The following is a 20,228-nucleotide window of genomic DNA, read 5'->3' as shown; positions in this document are numbered from 1 at the left end:
TTTGTGATTTGTATTGAAAGGCATTTATCGGCATATGACGATCACATGCTTTTTCAAGGAAATCGGATATTGATCGGTGACCGATTCATTAGAAAATCCTTAATTTACACAAACTCTTAAATGACAATATAAAAAGTGAGCAGTGTTTTAGTAAAAAAAAATGACCCAATTGACCCCCTTTTTGTTATACATATGAATTAAATTAATCAATGTACACTAGATGGCAGTATTTACTTGAGTATATTACTATTGTCACTCATGCTACTTGGAAATGTTTAGCATTAGCACAGTTTAAACACAATTTAGTTTGCTTTCATAAAACCAGTTATATAAAATAGATTTAACATTAATTAAAAGTTCCAACAGAGAGACAAACACACTTTAGATGCCTTCCTTTATAATTAAACAGGTATAAAACACAAAGTGTTGCTTTAACACATCGTGACAGGAGGTGGGTATTTTAAAAGAATATATATTTTCTTCTTTGATGCTGTGTATGTGCGTTTGTGTAAGACACAGGTTTATTATCAATCTGCTATAAAAAAAGTTCCTTCGTGGAAGCAGTCTGTTGCAGCAGTGTAAAATTCAAAGCTTACAGTGGGTCTGTTAAATAAAATACATTTGTCTTTGGCAATCACTTCGATATTTCTTAGCTGTAATTTGAATGCGAACAAAAAATAAGAAATAAATATCCGGTAGCTGCTGTGCTACTATTAGTTGCTATAGTGACATGAATGGGGCCCAAAGGAACCCAAAAGGATGGTTTGGTGATAAGGATGCTGTAGGCTGTGAGGCACAAAGTGACTTTCCTTCATTATGTCTTCACGTGTGCAGTTTGAATTGGAAAGAACTGCTGTGCCAGTTGTTTGTGTCGCAGTTAAGCATGGTGCGCTCTGTGAAGGTCACGTTGCCCTCTGCGTCGATCAGGATAATTGTATTGGTCCTAAAAGAACAAACAATATCAAATAGAAAGAAGTCAAGACAGGAATAGGACGAAAAAAAGTTTGAATTGTTCAACTTGTGGTAATGATTCTGGCAGCGACTGGGCCTGAGTCTTTGCCAGACTGATCGAAATCCATCCATTCATCCATTTTCTACCACTTATCCTATTCAGGGTCATGAAGAACTGGAGCCTCATTTATAAATTGTGTGTGGATTCCATCCCAAAACATTGCATTCTCACAAACCTTACAATATACTCATTCGCTTATCCTCATGAGGGTCACGGGTGTGCCGGAGCCTATCCCAGCTGTCTTCAGGCAAGAGGTGGGGCACACCCTGGACTGGTGGCCAGCCAATCACAGGTCACATATATACAAACAACCATTCACACTCACATTCATACCTATGGACAATTTGGAGTCGCCAATTAACCTAGCATGTTTTTGGAATGTAGGAGGAAACCGGAGTCCCCGAAAAAAAAAAAAAAACACGCATGTACGGCGAGAACATGCAAACTCCACACAGAGATGGCCGAGGGTGGAATTGAACACCGGTCTCAAAGCTGTGTGGCCTGCGTGCTAACCACTCGGTCGCTGTGCAGCCCCCTCCCAAATTAAACATGTCCAAATGGCGACCTGAAACACCAGTGAAAGTTGGCGGAAAAACTCCTCTTAAGGAGTATGAATATAAGCTAGCTGGGTTAGCTTAGTTTAGCAGAGCATGCTGGAGCAGCAGTGTGTGTGTTTACAAAGTGTTGTGTTTTACCACTTGTTAATCTAACATTCATTCATTCATTCATTCATTCATTTTCTACCGCTTTTTCCTCACGAGGGTCGTGGGGTACACCCTGGACTGGTCACCAGCCAATCACAGGGCACATATAGACAAACAACCATTCACACTCACATTCATACCTATGGACAATTTGGAGTGGCCTAGCATGTTTTTGGAATGTGGGAGGAAACCGGAGTATGCGGAGAAAACCCACGCATGCACGGGGAGAACATGCAAACTCCACACAGAGATAGCAGAGTGTCGAATCGAACTCCGGTCTCCAAGCTGTAACCACTCGGTCGCTGTGCAGCCCCCTCCCAAATTAAACACGTCCAAAAGGCGACCTGAAACACCAGTGAAAGTTGGCGGGAAAAACTCCTCTTAAGGAGTATGAATATAAGCTAGCTGGGTTAGCTTAGTTTAGCAGAGCATGCTGGAGCGGCAGTGTGTGTGTTTACAATGTGTTGTGTTTTACCACTTGTTAATCTAACAGCTTTGTGCAAATTCACATATTTATTTTTCTTTAATCCCAAAAATAAATACTTTGTTTTGTTTTTTTTTTCTAAACCTGTAAACAGGCATTCCCGTAAACCCTTAAACAGACACTTCCAGTCTTCAAAATAAGAGCCCTGTTCGCCACATCTGGTCTAATTGTGTAAAAACAAAATACAGATGTCATAAAAATATCTTGCATTAATAATGCAATTGGAGTTTCATCTTTGATGATGTCTTCCATCACTACAAGCACATGTATTACTGACAGGCTGGTGGTTCTGGTGCAATAAATAAATGAATTGTGCATGTGATATGGTTTCATCTTAAGGTGTATATGATGCAACCAAAGAGGCCTTCCTGAAGCTAGAGACAGAAATAGGGTGGGAAGACAGTAGAGAAGACAGTTGTCATTTATTGTTCAATTATTTATGAGTAATACAGTGAAAATGAGAAGAAATGTGATTTCATTTGCAAGTCTATTTCGATGTGCGCCTGTAAACTTTCCCCATTTTTGCACATAGCCAGCACGTACATCATGATGTAACTCCCCCTTTAATACATAAACAGTTAGAGATTTAGGCTTGAACAAATAAATATACAACATACTGTTATTGCAATTAGAGGAAGGCTTATACATGATGAAATATATGTTGTGTTATTATATAGTTCACGTGCTTTTAATTTGATGGTGTCGCTATCAGGCGTCGCCGACTAATGTGTCTGATGAGTTGAAAACATGCATAGGAATGCACACCCTTTTCCGCATCGAATTGTTGTATAAATACCAATGTTCGCGGCGAAAGATGAGTACGCACATTTTGTCCCTGCTGACGCAAATTTGTAATACACGGCAAACCTTTACGAATGAGTCAACCACAGGATACATATGTGTATATAAAGACAAACAATGACTGCCAATGACTGAAGTCAGGCGAGTCAACCACGAGACCATCAGGTGCCTCGCCTGAAATGCGGTGACAGTCATGGAAATTACCTTGTGCCATATTCGGGACTGCGGACACATACAGCTGACAGAGCCTGAAGCAGGGACTTGCTGTAACCCTCACCCTGGCTCTCCTGAGCTGGATCAGGACAATTCCTGTCCAATAAAGAACACAAAGCACATTTTAAAAACAGGTTTCTTGATCTATATTTCTGCAATTTCTATACATCATGGCTTATTTTTTGTTATTACGTAGTACCTGAATCCACACAACTGATCAAAATGACAAAATGGGAATGACTGAGGATCTGCACGTACAGTTCTTCATTGTTGAGTACACCCAGCAGCTCCTGCACCATTCCATCACAGGACAGTGACTGGTTGCTGACGACGCTGGTAAACTGGCGTTTTCCTTGCAGCAGTTTCTTCCATGGGGTGTCCAGAAGGGAATTACTCAAACTGTAGATTCCTGCTGAGTGGCAAATGCGAAAAATGAAATACATTGGACATAGTCATTGTGATGAAAATAACACATATAATATATATATATATTTATATATAAAATCAGACCTGGTTTTAGATGGATAGGTTCAGCGCTGCCTCTGTTTCCATAGTAACAAAAATGATCCTGCTTGGCTCTACATAGGGCACAGTGAAATGGAAAATTAGGCATATTAAACCGTAATGAAGATAGGAATTTAAGAAAGTGTGCTGTGACAAACTCAATCGTTCCAATCAAAAACAAATACAGAAAATTATGTTAAAAACAAGCATTCGTGAATGAAAAATAAAAAAACAATCAATTGTGCATTAATGAGGTATTTTCTTTGTTGCCTGTAAAGAAAGCAACTGTAACAATGTTGCATATCCTTGAAACTAAAGACGGACACACGTCAGAAATGTGGTGCAGTATTAGTTATTTGGAAAAGACAACATTAGAGTATACAGTGTTCAACAATAAAATATTGTTTAAAAGACAAGATAAAACGAGAGAAATACCATATACTGTACAGATCTTAATCTAATATACGTATAGGAACATTGTCTAGCATTATTAATCTGTAGTGTAAAGCAATTCCTATTAATCCTTTCCAGAAACCCCAAAACACATTTCTATAGTTTTACTGTTATAGTTTCATGCTGGAAAAAAAATCTAAATGCATACAAATACATAAACTGTAAATGATGAATGAAAGGGATAGAACTACACAGACTGTGAATTATGTCTCATAATCAAGGTGTTCCCCACCTTTTGTTCACTGCTGTAAAATAACCGAAAATTGAACCAAAGAAGATTGCACATCATATTGAGAAACAATATCGATTTTAACAATATTAATATACAAAATGCCGTCAGATATTTGTTTTTTACCATCTCAGATTTTCAGAGGGGAACCATTACCCTCATCTTACAAAATTCTACTTTTTCTCCTTATATTAAGCTTCAGTGTCAAGACAAGCAGCAGCAAAATCATCACAGATCCATTTTATCCGGGTGTTGATGGGTGTTCTGCTTATGAAACTATCAGTAATACTTAGACCTCATTAAGACCTCATTTAAAGTCCTAACCAGCATGAGGAGGTACAGATTTTCAGCTCTGCTGAATGAACAGCAGGGGGTCACAACCACAGAGACGATAGAAGTCATCTGCATGCTGCATGCGTCAGCACGCTGTGCTGTCATTTCCATATAGTTGGAGTGATTTTACACAATACCAGTGCACAACATTTAACCACTTTTAAAGATCCTCTACACCAGGGGTCTCAAACACGCGGCCCGTGGGCCAAATGTGGCCCGCAGGACACTAGTTTGAGGCCCCCGCCTTGATATGAAAGTGTTAGTGCGGCCCGCGCAAGTTTGATATGGATGCTGTATGGTATCATGTACCCAGAAAAAATTATTACGTTTGATTAATGTTCATGTTAAAGGTTAAATAACTGTTAATAGTTGTCCTCCCTATCCGTGTGGAAGTGGTAAGTTTTTGGCTTTTTTAAGTTTAAAGGAAATGCTACCGTTTAGGTCGCTAGCTCTCTAGTTTGCGAGTTAGCATGTGTCTCAAGACCCTGCAGTTGTGCAATATGTTGTAAATAAAAAGAGTATAAATGTGACTATAGTCGTGTTTTGTCATGTCTACAGGGCTCTAATAATGCTTTGTTAATTTTAATTTGAAAAAAATAATTTGTCTACCCACCAACTATATGTGGTTTCTTAAGTTTTTATTATTTGCTGTTTTATTATTATTATTATTATTATTATTATATTTATTTATTACTGATTGATTTTCTTTATTCTTGATTTGTTTATTTATTTTTCATCTTATTTTGTGCAGAAAAATAAAAATTAAGATATTTGAGAACAGTGGAATGTTTTATCAGAGCTTTTATTGTAGAAAATCGGAACCAAAGCACTGAAAAAGTTTGTATATTTTTCTGTTTTTAATAAATGCGTTTTTTTTTTTTTTTTTGGAAAACCTGATGCGGCCCAGTCTCACCCAGACCCTAGCTCCAGTGGCCCCCAAGTAAATTGAGTTTGAGACCCCTGGTCTACACATTGAACATAGGGATGCTCGGATCTGATCGTCAGGACCGGGGATCAGCTACCGATCCTGTTGATGTATCCCTTAACAAAGGGCCACACAACAAAACATGCCGAGTGCCTCAAAGCTGGTTGTCACGATGTACTGTGGAGATGTTAGTATCACTTTGGCCGCTGGATATTAGGCTCTGTGGGTACAACGGTAGGCCCTCCGCACTGCTGTGTCATTGTGAACAGCACAATGAGCAGGACAATGATCCAAAACACAACAACAAATCCACCTCTGAAGAAAAACTAAATGAAGACCTTGGAATTGCTTAGTCAAAGTCCTAACATGAATCATTTTTTTTCTCCCTTAATAACCAAAAGTCTCATCAATTAAAAGTGACAAACTTACAAAAGAAAACAAAGGCAGGAAGGGGGGGGCAAACACTTGTTCACACTATGGTATGTGCGATAACGCTAAAGCACTAAAGCAAAGATCCATACCAAACTTTTGAACACATTTCAGTTGAACTCACTTGAACTCTGCTGTCAGGAGGTTGAAGCCATTGTACAAGTGACTTTCTGTTGAGATCTTCTTCAGATAGGAGTAGCTGTCTAACTCCTTATCTACAAGGTAGTTTGACACGAGGGAACCTGTAGAAAGGTAATGATGGTGTTTAAATGCATTGTTTAAAAATACACACTGTATATATTTTTCAAAATTAGGGTTGGGCGATATGGACCATGGCATATATCACAACATTTTCAGGATGTATCACAATATGACAATATCAAATTGATATTCAGAGTAGTCTTATATGAAAAGCTACAAATGTTCATTCATTTTCTACCGCTTACCATCACAAGCCTATCCCAGCTGTCTTCGGGCGAGAAGTGGGGTACACTGGACTGGCGCCAGCCAATCATAGGGCACATATAGACAAACAACCATTCACACTCACATTCATACCTATGGACAATTTGGAGTCGCCAATTAACCTAGCATGTTTTTGGATTGTGGGAGGAAACCGGAGTACCCGGAGAAAACCCACGCATGCACAGGGAGAACATGCAAGAGATGGTCTAACCACTCGTTCGCCATGCAGCCATATAATGAAATATTTGTTTCAAATTGTAAAACATTTATTTATTTATAACAACCACACTTGTTTACGTTTATCCTTTATACCGGTATGGGTCATTTTCTTATCATTGGAAGAATCTATACTGGTATAGTAAAAATATCACCCAACCATAATTAAAATGGATGGAAAAAACAATGTCACCTCGTCCTTGTGCATCTGGGTTGGGACGTCCTTCCAGGTAGTTTGTGACTGCAGCCAACTTGCCACTCTTGTTGATCCCCAGCCATGATCCTCCTTCCTTACCACATTCCAAGTCAAGACCTGATTTATATGATAACAATACAAGAATCTTTATTTATGCCACTTACAACAGTTATGCAAGACAACTGAAATTCAAGTGAGAGTAATGTTTCCTGGTCAGTGGCTGGTAGGACTGCATGCATGTCATATTTCACATTTCTCACCATTAAAAAAAAAAAGAGAGCCCAAGAGCCCAACCGATATGGGATTTTTGGGGCCAATGTCGATATATATATGAAATAAGAACATTGAAATCCACAGGATACTGTATATACTGTACAATAGTTAATAGTTAATAGTTATCCTCCCTATCCGTGTGGAAGTGGTAAGTTTTTGGCTATTTAAGTTTAAAGGAAATAACTTGAAGGCTACCGTTTAGGTCGCTAGCTCTCTAGTTTGCGAGTTAGCATGTGTCTCAAGACCCTGCAGTTGTGCAATATGTTGTAAATAAAAAAAAAGTATAAATGTGACTATAGTCGTGTTTTGTCATGTCTACAGGGCTCTAATAATGCTTTGTTAATTTTAATCTGAAAATAAAAATAATTTGTCTACCCACCAACTATATGTGGTTTCTTAAGTTTTTATTTGCCGTTTTATTATTATTATTATATTTATTTATTACTGATTGATTTTCTTTATTCTTGATTTGTTTATTTATTTTTCATCTTATTTTGTGCAGAAAAATTAAAATTAAGATATTTGAGAACAGTGGAATGTTTTATCAGTGCTTTTATTGTAGAAAATCAGAACCAAAGCACTGAAAAAGTTTGTATATTTCTCTGTTTTTAATAAACGCGTTTTTTTTTTTTTTTTTTTGGAAAACCTGATGCGGCCCAGCCTTGCCCAGACCCTAGCTCCAGTGGCCCCCAGGTAAACTGAGTTTGAGACCCCTGCCATAAAGGCAATAAAACAAACATCCGGGTGGGTGTGTTGTGTCAAAATAAATAAGCATATTTAAGGGTATATCAACATCCTGCAGGTTTTTGGCATTCACAAAAAGCGGGGGATCAACTCGATACATTATTTTTATTCATCATGAAAAATGGTATAAATTAATAAATATGCTTTTATCATCATTGCACATTGCCAAGGGAAAGACATGCTCATTTAAGTCTACCGCACTTCCTGGTGATCAATAGTCAGGCCACTTACACTGACAGTGACCAGTGGAGCCAAATGATCTTACTGCTCTAAGGGTGGATGGAAAGCTAGCCTGATCCCACTGGGGGCTATATCCTGCTTCTCCTCTCGTCATGCTACGTCTCCTTCAGGCCCTCCCCCCAGTCGCACAGATAAGGCAGTGCCATTTATTCCTGTCACACCGCATAAAAGCAGACATCAATTAAAGACCCACTGCTGGAGTCCTGACCCTTCTATTACAGAGCGGAGAAGGAGACAGATGCACAACAGGGCTATCTCGAGTTTCCCCTCCCCTCCAGGAGAAAGAAAAGGATGATTGATTTCTCCTGCAAAGCCATCATGTGTATTGAACATTAGTCAATCTAAAATATAGTTTACTGTAAAAAGGGTATCTTCTGTGATGGAGTGGAATATTAGATTATGTGGCGCAAGAATCACACTTCCTTCATTATTGAAAGCTGTATAGCTTTGAACAAAATTACTTTTGTATACTCCCACACATGTGATGAGGTCACAGAGCCACAGGAGTGATGTGGCATGTCATTCATTTACTCAAAGCACAGACACTATTTTTCAATTTGTCGGCTGACCTTTGAAGAAAGAATTCCAAAAGTAAGGTACACTATAATCAGGCTAACCAATGCGGTAAGAGGACTAATTAGCATCCTAGCACTCCAAGTGCTTCCTAACTAAGAACCATATAAGGAGAGCCACCCCTCTGTGACATCACAAAGGTCCGGTTTTACCACGCCTTTTAAAACTGAGCATTTCAGGGCTCACTTTCAAATGCGCAAACCTCATTATCTGAAGATTTGGCATCGTTTAACACGAGAATAGAACATTCTAACTACATTTATAGATCAGAAAAGTGGGAAAAGCTTAATAGGTCCCTTTACTATTTTTCAATTTGTCAGCTGACCTTTGAAGAAAGAAATCCAAAAGTAAGGTATACTATATCAGGCTAACCAATGCAGTTTAGTTACAGACGCAATAGTAGACATAACAATAAATAAGCTATTTAAAGAGGACTAATATGCTCATTTGCCCAAAGTGCTTCCTAACTAAGAACCATATAAGGAGGGCCAACCCTCTGTGACATCACAAAGGTCCGGTTTTACCACGCCTTTTAAAACTGAGCATTTCAGGGCTCACTTCCAAATGCGTAAACCTCATTATCTGAACTTTTGGCATCGTTTAACACGAGAATAGAACATTCTAACTACATTTATAGGTCCGAAAAGTGGGAAAAGCTTAATAGGTCCCCTTTACTATTTTTTAATTTGTCAGCTGACCTTTGAAGAAAGAATTCCAAAAGTAAGGTATACTATATCAGGATAACCAATGCAGTATAGTTACGGACGCAATAGTAGACATAACAATAAATAAGCTATTTAAAGAGGACTAATATGCTCATTTGCACAAATTGCTTCCTAACTAAGAACCATATAAGGAGGGCCACCCCTCTGTGACATCACAAAGGGCCGGTTTTACCACGCCTTTTAAAACAGAGCATTTCAGGGCTCACTTTCAAATGCGCAAACCTCATTATCTGAAAATTTGGCATCGTTTAACACGAGAATAGAACATTCTAACTACATTTATAGGTCAGAAAAGTGGGGAAAGCATAATAGATCCCCTTTACTATTTTTCAATTTGTCAGCTGACCTTTGAAGAAAGAATTCCAAAAGTAAGGTATACTATATCAGGATAACCAATGCAGTATAGTTACGGACGCAATACTAGACATAACAATAAATAAGCTATTTAAAGAGGACTAATATGCTAATTTGCACAAAGTGCTTCCTAACTAAGAACCATATAAGGAAGGCCACCCCTCTGTGACATCACAAAGGGCCGGTTTTACCACGCCTTTTAAAACTGAGCGTTTCAGGGCTCACTTCCAAATGCGCAAACCTCATTATCTGAAAATTTGGCATCGTTTAACACGAGAATAGAACATTCTAACTACATTTATAGGTCAGAAAAATTGGAAAAGCATATTAGGTCCCCTTTAAGCCATGAATAAGACTTGTATGTGTTGCTATAAATCTGTTCCCGATTCACTTGAATGACTCCTTGGGCGGATGCTTTTTATTTGACATTTTCTACGTGAAATAGCATGTCCAAGGCTCCTAGTCTGCAGTATAATTAAAAATGATATAATATTAACAATTAAATGTTTTATTTTTGAGCAATTACTGTTGTAAACTCCTTTTTTTTCACCTTGTAATTAACCTGATAGTCCAGCGGCAATCACCCCCATCTATACTCTGGTTTCATCCACATGTAGTGGACATTTGATCACGTTTGGGAGCACGACTATCACACCTATAGAGGGCGCCCTGTGCCATATGCTGACCTGATGAGGATTTGGTGACCGCCAAGCATTAGTAAATAGATTTTTTTTTTTTCGTCCCCTGGAGATTCCTGCTATGGGGTATTGCCCATATGTGGAGATCATCATTGTGAGATCATCTTGTTGTGAGACCAACCTGAAATAAAAGTCTGTTGTTCTGGTGATTAAATCTTGTTCTTGTGTGTCTCAGCGAACATTACAATAACATTACGGGCATCTAGCGTACGTAAACATCTTTGAACGAGTCATGTATTTGGGTCAGGTAGCCATTTTTATGCTTGAAAACTCTTCTATGCTAAAAACGCATAACACTTTTATAAATATGCATATGCTTTGACTACTAATTGGCCATATTCAAGAAACATCATCATTTATTTACATATTTTGAACTACCAAGTGGCGAGGGATGACTGTACATATATTTTTTATATTTTTCTCTTTTTTTATCCGCAGAAACATCTCATTCGCCACCAAGTCAGCAAGAATTCATTAAAGATGTGATAATACAGGTAAAATGTACAGCATAAATGGTCAACCATTGGATAGCCTTACCACTGAGAACCTCACTGTTTGGTCCCCAATAATCTGCAACCTTGGACGGCCTGTTGTAGAACTCATCTCTGTTTGCAGCCAAAATTAGCCTGGGGATAGTGGAGGTTATCTTGTTAGTATTTTTTCAGTGAGTCAGGCAGTTGTTTGTGTATGCTGCTGTGACCCAAGTGAACTTCATCACCACCAACAACACTCGCTTTTACATCTTAAATATATATCCAACTGCAAATATTTTTTCTTAGGTGCAGGAGGACAATGCTCTTTTATACTGGGAGTTTCCTGTGTTTTACCCAATATAATATACGTAATCAGAGAAAATAATTAAATAAAACGTGCTTGTGTGTATTGCAATAAATGTTTTTTCCGGACATGTAGAGGACAGGAAATTATGTTTTGGGCTCGGAGATTAGTTTTAACTTGGATTATGGATTATGATTATTATGTTATAATTCTAATTCAAACCTGCAATAATAAAAGCCTGTTGTTCTGGCAATCAAGTCTGATGCTTGAGTGCCTCACCAAACATTACAGTACCATTACTGACACCTAGTGACCAGTGTAGAATACTACATAACAACATGTCTTTGAATGCATCTTCTGAATGCCTCATACTGTATTTATATTTTAGTTCATTTAGCCATTTTTATGCCTGGAATGGGACTTTGTTTGTTTTTCAGTACCGGTACTTAGTAAATAGAGGTTGGGCTTGAACAAAGGAACAACCTTTGTTCTATGATTCAGGGATTTATATATTTCTCATTGAATATTGCATGACTTTGAATTAACAAAAGTAAAAGTAAGCAAGTCTGCCTCACAAAGATCAGTCCCTATCTATTAGAATTATACATAAATGCAACTAGATTATAATTTGCAAATAGTAATCTAAATATAGCTGGTGCGGAATGAGGACACACCATTGTGTTTCACCTTTCCCCAGGTTAATGTCTGAGTCAGTGCGCAAACACCTCTGATCTGATTTCTTTCGGCAGGGTCAGACTCCCAAAGACAAGGACAGAGATGGACTATGTCCAGGTAGGACGTTCCCTCTCAGGCTTTGGTGGATTTAAATAAAGCCTGGCTCAGCATCATATAGTGCACGCATTTGAGCTATTTCAGACACTGATACAAATACTTGAGGTACTAAATGTGGTACTAGGTACTGTTATTTACTTGATAACTTGTGATCATATGATGCAAAAAAAACAAGACACTTTACTGCAGAGCGGATAGAAAAAGCTAAATGATAAATGATGTAAAATGTTTTACCTGTAGGCATTTTTTGATGCAGGCCGAGGATCAAACTTGAAAAAAATGATACACATGGAGGACTTGGGATATTGATGACAGGCTTCTCCCGTTTCAAAACTGTGTCATTTCTTACAGAAGATGAAAAGAAAAAAATATATATTTGTTTAGAGGGTGTGTATGTAGAAGAGCTCAATACATAAATTTGAAGTGCCATTAATTCAACAAAATAAACAGTGTAGACCTGTTTGGTGCCAACACACAAAATATCACAATTAATATTCATTCCGTTAATGCAGTGCAAAGGTTTCCAAACTTTTTCTACAGAGGGACAAATACATGAAAAATCAAGGATGTTATAATAGAAAAAGAAAACAATACCTGTGGGGCAAAAATGGCACAGGGGCCACACATTAGACAACCCTCATTTACAGCTTTAGTTTCTTTTTAGTACAAGCTAAATGACTTTATGTGAAGCTTTAAGCAAAGTATACAGAATTTATACATATTTCAACTGTTCAAAAACAGCGTGAATGATAATTACATGAAAAAGGGATACACTTTCTCTTTAGATGGAAATTTAAGGCAAAAAAGTTTTAAATGTACTATTATTGCAGCTCCATACCGAGTACCTGTATGCGCGATACACACAAGGTAAGTTTGGTATCAATGACCATACAGTACGATCACGGAATACACATAATAGTATATTGACATATTGTAAGGCTATATGTGTCTACTTCCACACAGCTTTATTTTGTGAATTTTAAAGGTACTAACACCGCAAGCTAATGTTAGCAACACTACAGTTAATAGCATTGTTTACAAAAGCATATCACGCACTTTAGTAGTCAACCATGTATGTAAAAGAAGCATCGTAACTCACCGGTTGTCTCCAGTAGTGTTTGCCTGTGCAAAGATGTTTTGCTATACTTATAACAACTGTTTCTCCACTCGCTGTGCCTGTTTAAAGGTGGCGTTCCAACTGGTGATCTCGATTTGCACTACAGTCCAGTCCGCTGTTATTTTTACGTTGAGTGCCACCAATTTATCCTCCATTAGACATTTAAAGTTCCGCCCGCGTTGTCAGTGCAGTTTCACAAAACAAGCGCTTCTGACATCACTTATTGTGTTGACTCTGATTGGCTAATACAGCCGGTAGTCAGGTGAGGGAATTCTACTTCCGATGTGTAATATGTAACAAAATAAAAGCTTTCATGTGTGTAATAATGATACAGATAATAATACGTACTAAGGTTTATTGAGTATTATCAGTCAATATAATTAATAAATAATCAAACAAAATGTCAGTCGAGTTTAACAACATAGGATGCTTTAAAAGTCCATAACGTATATTTTACTTTGAAAACCCTTAATTGAATCTGTTGTATGCATTAAGTGCACTTTACAGTAAAACGGTAAACATCATAAATTGTTATAAATACGGGGCTCGTGATCAAAAGAAAACGCTGATCACCGAAAAAAATAGCGCCTGATAGCAGGAGAAAACTATTACCAAGTGGTAGATTTTATTTACTTTTTTCTTACAATGACATGGGGTAATTATGAAAAAAAATGTCATAAAAACGACTGTGTGTGACTATTTTAATTTTAATTAATTAATTTATAAGTAACCAATTCTAATGTAGTCCAATGCTGTGTTTGGTACTAATGGGCGGAGACACTGTGACCGACAGCATCCTGCTCTGTTGTGGATGAGAGGGGATAAAGGCTGCCCAGCCTTTCCCACAACACGACGCCACCTTCAATAATTAGCAAATTAGCAAATTAACAAACTTCTAAGTTTTAAATCAGTCATTTGACGTTTCCATTTTTTTTTGGTGTGTACTGCGACACACGGGATGCAGGTGAACGCACCATAATCTAATGTAGTAGTGAGAATGAGCTGGTCTACAGCAGCTAAACTGAACGCACATAACGCTTCATTCATTCATTCACCCTGGACTACTGTGCTCTTCAAGCTGGAGGTTCTCATCGCGTCTGTGAAGGAAGATATTCAGAACAAAAGTGAGGTAAAAGCTGCTGCATTGTTGCGCATATACATGTGGCGATCATAAGCTTGCACCAAGTTTCAGCCTGTGCCTTACAACTCAATAGAACAGCATGCTATAAATACAACAGTCGTCTTATTTACAATTGGAAATACTGCGAAATAAATGTATTTTTGATGAGCTCGATATCAGGACTGTCATATGTCTATACTGTATCACTACAGTATAAATACTACAATGCGATAAAATGCATCGTTTGTTTTTGTAGGCGGAGTTTTTTAATGGAATGAGCTGCCAATTATCAAACGAGTTGCCATGTATTTATGTTCATGCCTTATTTGGAGATGTTAGACCGTCCTTTGCAATTAAGACTGACAAAGGACTAGTCTAGAACAGGCTCTAAATCAGGAGTGTCCAATACTACAAAATTTGGTATCAGTCTGATACCAAGGAGGTACAGATATATAGACCCTTACGAAATCAATATATTAATTTAAATATATTGTATTATATTATAATATATTATTTTTCCATTATATTTTCCAATACATTATATATTATAAATACATAGAATAATATATTTTTGTACATATATTATACAATATATTATATATTCATGTAATATATGGCAATATATTGCAGAATATACAAATGATTGCCGCTTTCAATATATTGAAATATATTAAATCCAAATATATAATATATGAGTTTATATATCTATATCTATATATATATATATTTATGTAAAAATATAGTCCTTTTTTGGTCTTGATCACAAGATATTTTTATATGTATCAATATATACACATATATGATTTATGCATATATTGCAATATATTAGAAAATATAAACATAAGATCCCATATATGGAAATATATTTCCTAATACATTGCATTATATTTGCCAATATACTGCAATATATTTTTTTCCATAAGGGGATGCAGGTTAACTTGAACATTTGCAAGATCCTTGAATAATTTAGTGATTATGTTTTATTTGTTGATTGTGATAATAATCCCAGACTTACGTATATGAGACAATACATAAGTATAGAATATATACGTATATGCCAGGGGTGGGCAAACTACGGCTCCAGGGCAACATCCTGCCCGCCAAGTGTTTGAATCGGGCCTGCCAGTTGTTACCACAGTATTAAGTAAGTATTATAAACTTAACATACAAGCTAGTAACATGACTTACAAGTAGTCAGTCAATTCGAGCCAAACTTAAGTACATGTTTTATCATTCACAGTTCATATTGTATATCACGTATCCTTTATTCATGGACATTCTGGGTGTCTTAGTCATGAAAAAAAACTAAAAATTAAAATAAATAAAATAAAATAAAATAAAATTTGTTTGTTTTGGTGGGAAAAAAACAGCTATTGGATCTATTTCAAAATATTTATGTTTTTTGCCCCCAAAGCTCTTCTGTGTCCAACAGCCTATTCCCTGAGTCTGTATACAATATAACAGAAAACAGCATAGTTGTAAGATACAAAAGTAAAGCTTGTACGGTATATAACTGATTCCATTTAATCATCCATAATGTATTAGTGGTGATTACCTGTACGTTTTCATTCATTCATTAATTTTCTACCGCTTTTCCTCATGAGGGTTACAATCAGTAACTGTTACATTTGTTCACTTCCTGCTTTCCTAATATGGTTTAAGTTTTTTTTTTTCATTCATTTTCTATCGCTTTTTCCTCACAAGGGTCGCGGGGATTGCTGGAGTCTATCCCAGCAGTCTTTGGGCAAGAGGCGGGGTACACCCTGGACTGGTTGCCAGCCAATCACAGGGCACATATAGACAAACAACCATTCACACTCACATTCATACCTGTGGCCAATTAACCTAGCATGTTTTTGGAATGTGGGAGGAAACCGGAGTACCCGGAGAAAACCCACGCATGCACGGGGAGAACATGCAAACTCCACATAGAGATGGCCGAGGGTGGAATTGAACCCTGGTCTCCTAGCTGTGAGGTCTGCGCGCTAACCACTCGACCGCTGTGTAATTTAAAATACATTTCTAAGTGTGTGAGATATATTTTAGAGAGACTTGGGAAGGTTTCTGGAGTTGATCTAATCTAATAATTAAAACACTTTTATTCAAACTTTTATTGCAAATGTTGATCCAAAATCATAGGAGAATGTCAACGTCAAGCTAACAGGAGACTTTGTAGGGGGAGAAATTCACATTTTAAGGGCATCTTAATGACTCGAATGGCATTCAGTGGTGGCCGCAGGGTGGTCGAGTGGTTTGCACCACACAGTCAGAGTATCGGGAAGACGTTGGGAATCTCTGTGTGGAATTTGCATGTTCTCCCCGTGCATTCGTGGGTTTTCTCCGGATACTCCGGTTTCCTCCCACATTCCAAAAACATGCTAGGTTAATTGGCGACTCCAAATTGTCCATAGGTATGAATGTGAGTGTGAATGGTTGTTTGACTCTATGTGCCCTGTGATTGGCTGGCAACCAGTCCAGTATGTACCTTGCCTGGCATTCGGATTGCAACGTAACCCCTGCCAAAAGCGGGTATTTACTGCATTTACTATAATATAGTATAATACTGAACACATTATGAGGGTGATCTCATCACAACTGGCTTTAGACATTATTTAGAATTGTTGAAAATTAATTTCTATTAAAAAAAAGAACATAAATCTGATTCATCGGTGAATGATGATAAAAATACTACTATCGTCTATTATCCTAGACGGATCTTTCTTCAGGCTTTCATCATTCTCATCCCGTGTCACCACTGGCCCATCTTAAAGGTTGAAATGTCATTTTCATTGTGCTGCTGAAATGACTCGAGGCCCGGTTCAACCTCAAGTTCTTCAGACTTGAATGTGCTAATTTACAGAGAAAGATGGCTCCTGAAGAAGATGTAGTATTTGAAACTGTCACTTCTGTGCCGTGGTTTAGTCATCCAGATTTTGAGTGCATGGTGAAAGCTGGCTAATGTCAGATCCTTTCTGTGTACTATGTGAGCGTGACCTGACAAGTCATGGCGCTGTCAGGGTATGAGTCCCTTATTTGGGCATCGTTTCGTACACTTCAAGCATCCGCACGCAGTTTTTTGTATGGCTTGTATGGGGCTGTCATATTGCATTCATGGACACTGTACAGGTTCAAGAGATGTTAGTAGTATCCTCTTCACGGGATGTGACACAGACTGTTCTCACGGCATTGTTAACTCTTTTGGGCTTGAACTATATTATTTCAGGACTAACATCACATTTTTCATGATTTGTGTTGCGTGTAAAATATGTATGACAGCATATTGCTAAGCATGACTGCATGGCTGTGTATAATGCAGAAGAGGGATTAGTAGGTGGAAACATCACATTATGCACACCCAATCTGATCTAAGAGATAATTTAACTACACGTGTATGACAGATTTCTACTGCTATTTCTACTTGGCCTCTTATTCGATTATAATGAAAATACAGAAAGAATGAATGAAAATGTATTAGGTTAATTCAATGGGTATTGAGTATTGAGTTGTAGACTCCGATAACCCAGCTACACACGATAACCCACGCATATAGCTTTCTAGATCTTCCAGCTTCTGCACCTCCATGGGTTCCCTGCTTCCGACCCAAACGGTCTGTTTTATTTATTCCACACGTACTCCGCTGGATATGTCGGTCCGCATTTACTGAGTGCTGGTACTTTGCAGCCCATATAAGGAAGTCCGGATTGTTTTGATGTCAGAAAACTCAGAAAATACTCTCTGAAACCGAGCGTTCAGAGACATCCTAAACTTCTTTCAAACTTCCAAATCCTCAAACCTCATTATGTGAAACTTTTGTGAAACGTTTATTGGTCAGATAAGTGGAAAATGCATAATAGATCCCCTTTAACAAAACAATGGCTACTGTATATCCTCACATTGTGGTAATTATGAAATGAAGAAAGTGTATATTTCAGAGAGCGATACTTAAATATGCATATTTTTTTACTGATAATATGCCATACTCAACGGCATGGTGGATAAGTGGTTAGTGCGTAGACCTTGCAGCTAGGAGGACCAGGGTTCGATTCCACCCTCGGCCATCTCTGTGTGGAGTTTGCATGTTCTCCCTGTGCATGCGTGGGTTTTCTCCGGGTATTCCGGTTTCCTCCCACATTCCAAAAACATGCTAGATTAATTGGCGACTCCAAATTGTCCATAGGTATGAATGTGAGTGTGAATGGTTGTTTGTCTATGTGTGCCCTGTGATTGGCTCCAGCACCCCCGCGACCCTTGTGAGGATAAGCGGTAGAAAATGAATGAATGAATGAATGCCATACTCAACTACGAAATAGGATGATTTATTAATCAATATATTTTTTTAAGTAGAGTGAAAATAGAAGTGAGAAGCGTGGCTTACTGTACTCTCAAATTTATTACATTAAATTGTAATTTATTTATTAAATCTACCGTATTTTCTGGACTATAAGTCGCTTTGGAGTATAAGTCAAACAAGGCCAAAAATGCATAATTCTTATAAAAAAACATACATAAGTCGCACTGGAGTATAAGTCGCATTTTTTGCGGGTAATTTATTTTACAAACTACTTGACCAAAACAGACATTACGTCCTCTTGGAAGGCAAGTTCTAACAATAAAATAATAGAAAACAGGCTGAATAGGTGTAAGATATGCTAACACAATGCTTATTCAGCTAAATGTGTCCAGTGTTTATCTAACATAAACATTTATAAGTCGCTCTGGAGTATAAGTCGCAGGAACAGCCAACCTATGAAAAAAAAATGCAACTTATAGTCTGGAAAATACAGTAACTGCTAAAACCATTGGGTTATTTCCTTACTAAAATATTAAAGATTTTTGCAACTTAACAGCACATTTTGCAACTTAACAGCACATTTTTACAAAAACAACAAAATTAATGGGAGGATCATAATATAGCACGACACATATTTCCACATGATGGACAAGGACTGAGGAATTCAAATCAGCCTTATCACCATAAACATTATGCTCTACAATGTGAGTGGTTGTTAATGTTAATTATCTTTACCGCTATTCCTACCTCATTATATTTTCATGTTCAGTGTCGCATTTCATTAGTAAAGTTGTATGGGGATTGCAGAGCTGCCGTAGCATTACTATAGAAAATACTATTATGCATTCGTCATTAATTTACAGCGGAAATTATTGGCTTTGCACCCTTGATTACTTAATGAGAAAAGTGGTATCTCTTCTCAAGGGTTAAGGATGATGATCATATAGTATCTGTAACAGTACACAAGCACATGTACTGCATATTCCTACGTTTACTGTGATTCTCATCATGGATGAAGTGTGTTTTGTACTGAGCATTCAAGGAAAGCAAGTAGGGACTCAGACTGAAGGCTCCTTTGTGCGTCTGACACCTGCAGAGCTCATTATGCCGCTCCTGAAGTGATTAACATGCACCTCCAAACTCCCCGGCCCTCCCATCGCACACCCACTTGGCTGGGCCGTGCTGGCACAGCCATGTTGTCTTGGCACCTGTTTCTACATTGACCCGTTTGCTATAAGGATATAACTGAGCTGTGCTGTGCCAACATAGCGATGATGGAAAATAGAATTGATTCCCACTCTGGTCTTCTGCACTCAACCATGTTTATCTCAGCTATCTTGTATTATTGTGTTTTCAGGAGAGGGTGGGTGGTTTGATTTCTAGGTAGGATGGGGTTTGAGGTGGGTAGGTTTGGAGGGTGATTGATGCAGCTTTGCGTTTTTTTGGTCCATTTTATGCATATTTTTACATTGATTATTCTCTTTTCATATATTTTATACTCATATCTAATAGAGCTGCTGTGCTAATTTTGTTGTATGACAACTAGAGAGGCTGTGATTG

General features: G+C 37.7%; 2 protein-coding genes across 11 annotated transcripts in view; one reads left to right on the top strand and one right to left on the bottom strand.

The window, feature by feature from the left end:
* Window positions 1-377: 377 nt before the first annotated feature.
* Window positions 378-13,396, bottom strand: tango2 (transport and golgi organization 2 homolog (Drosophila)). 2 transcript variants are annotated; one of them, XM_058071479.1, is made up of 9 exons: window positions 13,240-13,396; window positions 12,375-12,484; window positions 11,109-11,197; window positions 6,962-7,081; window positions 6,212-6,329; window positions 3,725-3,792; window positions 3,473-3,626; window positions 3,206-3,310; window positions 378-943 (listed from the first exon to the last, which is right to left on the bottom strand). In XM_058071479.1, the coding sequence occupies exons 2-9, from the start codon at window positions 12,428-12,430 to the stop codon at window positions 823-825; spliced, it is 831 nt and encodes a 276-aa protein (XP_057927462.1). In that variant the 5' UTR covers window positions 12,431-12,484; window positions 13,240-13,396; the 3' UTR covers window positions 378-822. The 2 variants fall into 2 exon arrangements, with proteins under 2 accessions (XP_057927462.1, XP_057927463.1); XM_058071480.1 differs by having other exon boundaries at window positions 3,473-3,623.
* A 660-nt stretch (window positions 13,397-14,056) lies between these two features.
* Window positions 14,057-20,228, top strand: part of arvcfb (ARVCF delta catenin family member b) — a 221,456-nt gene continuing 215,284 nt past the window's right edge. For 4 of the 9 annotated variants that reach the window (XM_058070297.1, XM_058070295.1, XM_058070299.1 and 1 more), the window contains exon 1: window positions 14,057-14,386. The gene's annotated coding sequence lies outside the window, so the exon portion shown is untranslated. The remainder of the gene's footprint in view (window positions 14,387-20,228) is intronic. The other 5 variants (XM_058070300.1, XM_058070298.1, XM_058070304.1 and 2 more) reach the window with 2 other exon arrangements.

Source organism: Doryrhamphus excisus, chromosome 4, assembly GCF_030265055.1.
Source record: "Doryrhamphus excisus isolate RoL2022-K1 chromosome 4, RoL_Dexc_1.0, whole genome shotgun sequence".
In the NCBI taxonomy this organism is placed as follows: Eukaryota; Metazoa; Chordata; class Actinopteri; order Syngnathiformes; family Syngnathidae; genus Doryrhamphus; species Doryrhamphus excisus.
Note: the sequence above shows the minus strand (reverse complement) of the source record. Positions and strands in the feature narration are given on the sequence as shown.

Bases quoted from the DNA above. Each gene is read 5' to 3' on its own strand.
- tango2 (XM_058071479.1), bottom strand. From the start codon at position 12,430: ATGTGTATCATTTTTTTCAAGTTTGATCCTCGGCCTGCATCAAAAAAT. The intron at 11,198-12,374 runs GTAAAACATTTT...CACTATCCCCAG, and splicing joins GCATCAAAAAATGCCTACAG to GCTAATTTTGGCTGCAAACA. The intron at 944-3,205 runs GTAATTTCCATG...TTGTTCTTTTAG, and splicing joins AGTCCCGAATATGGCACAAG to GACCAATACAATTATCCTGA.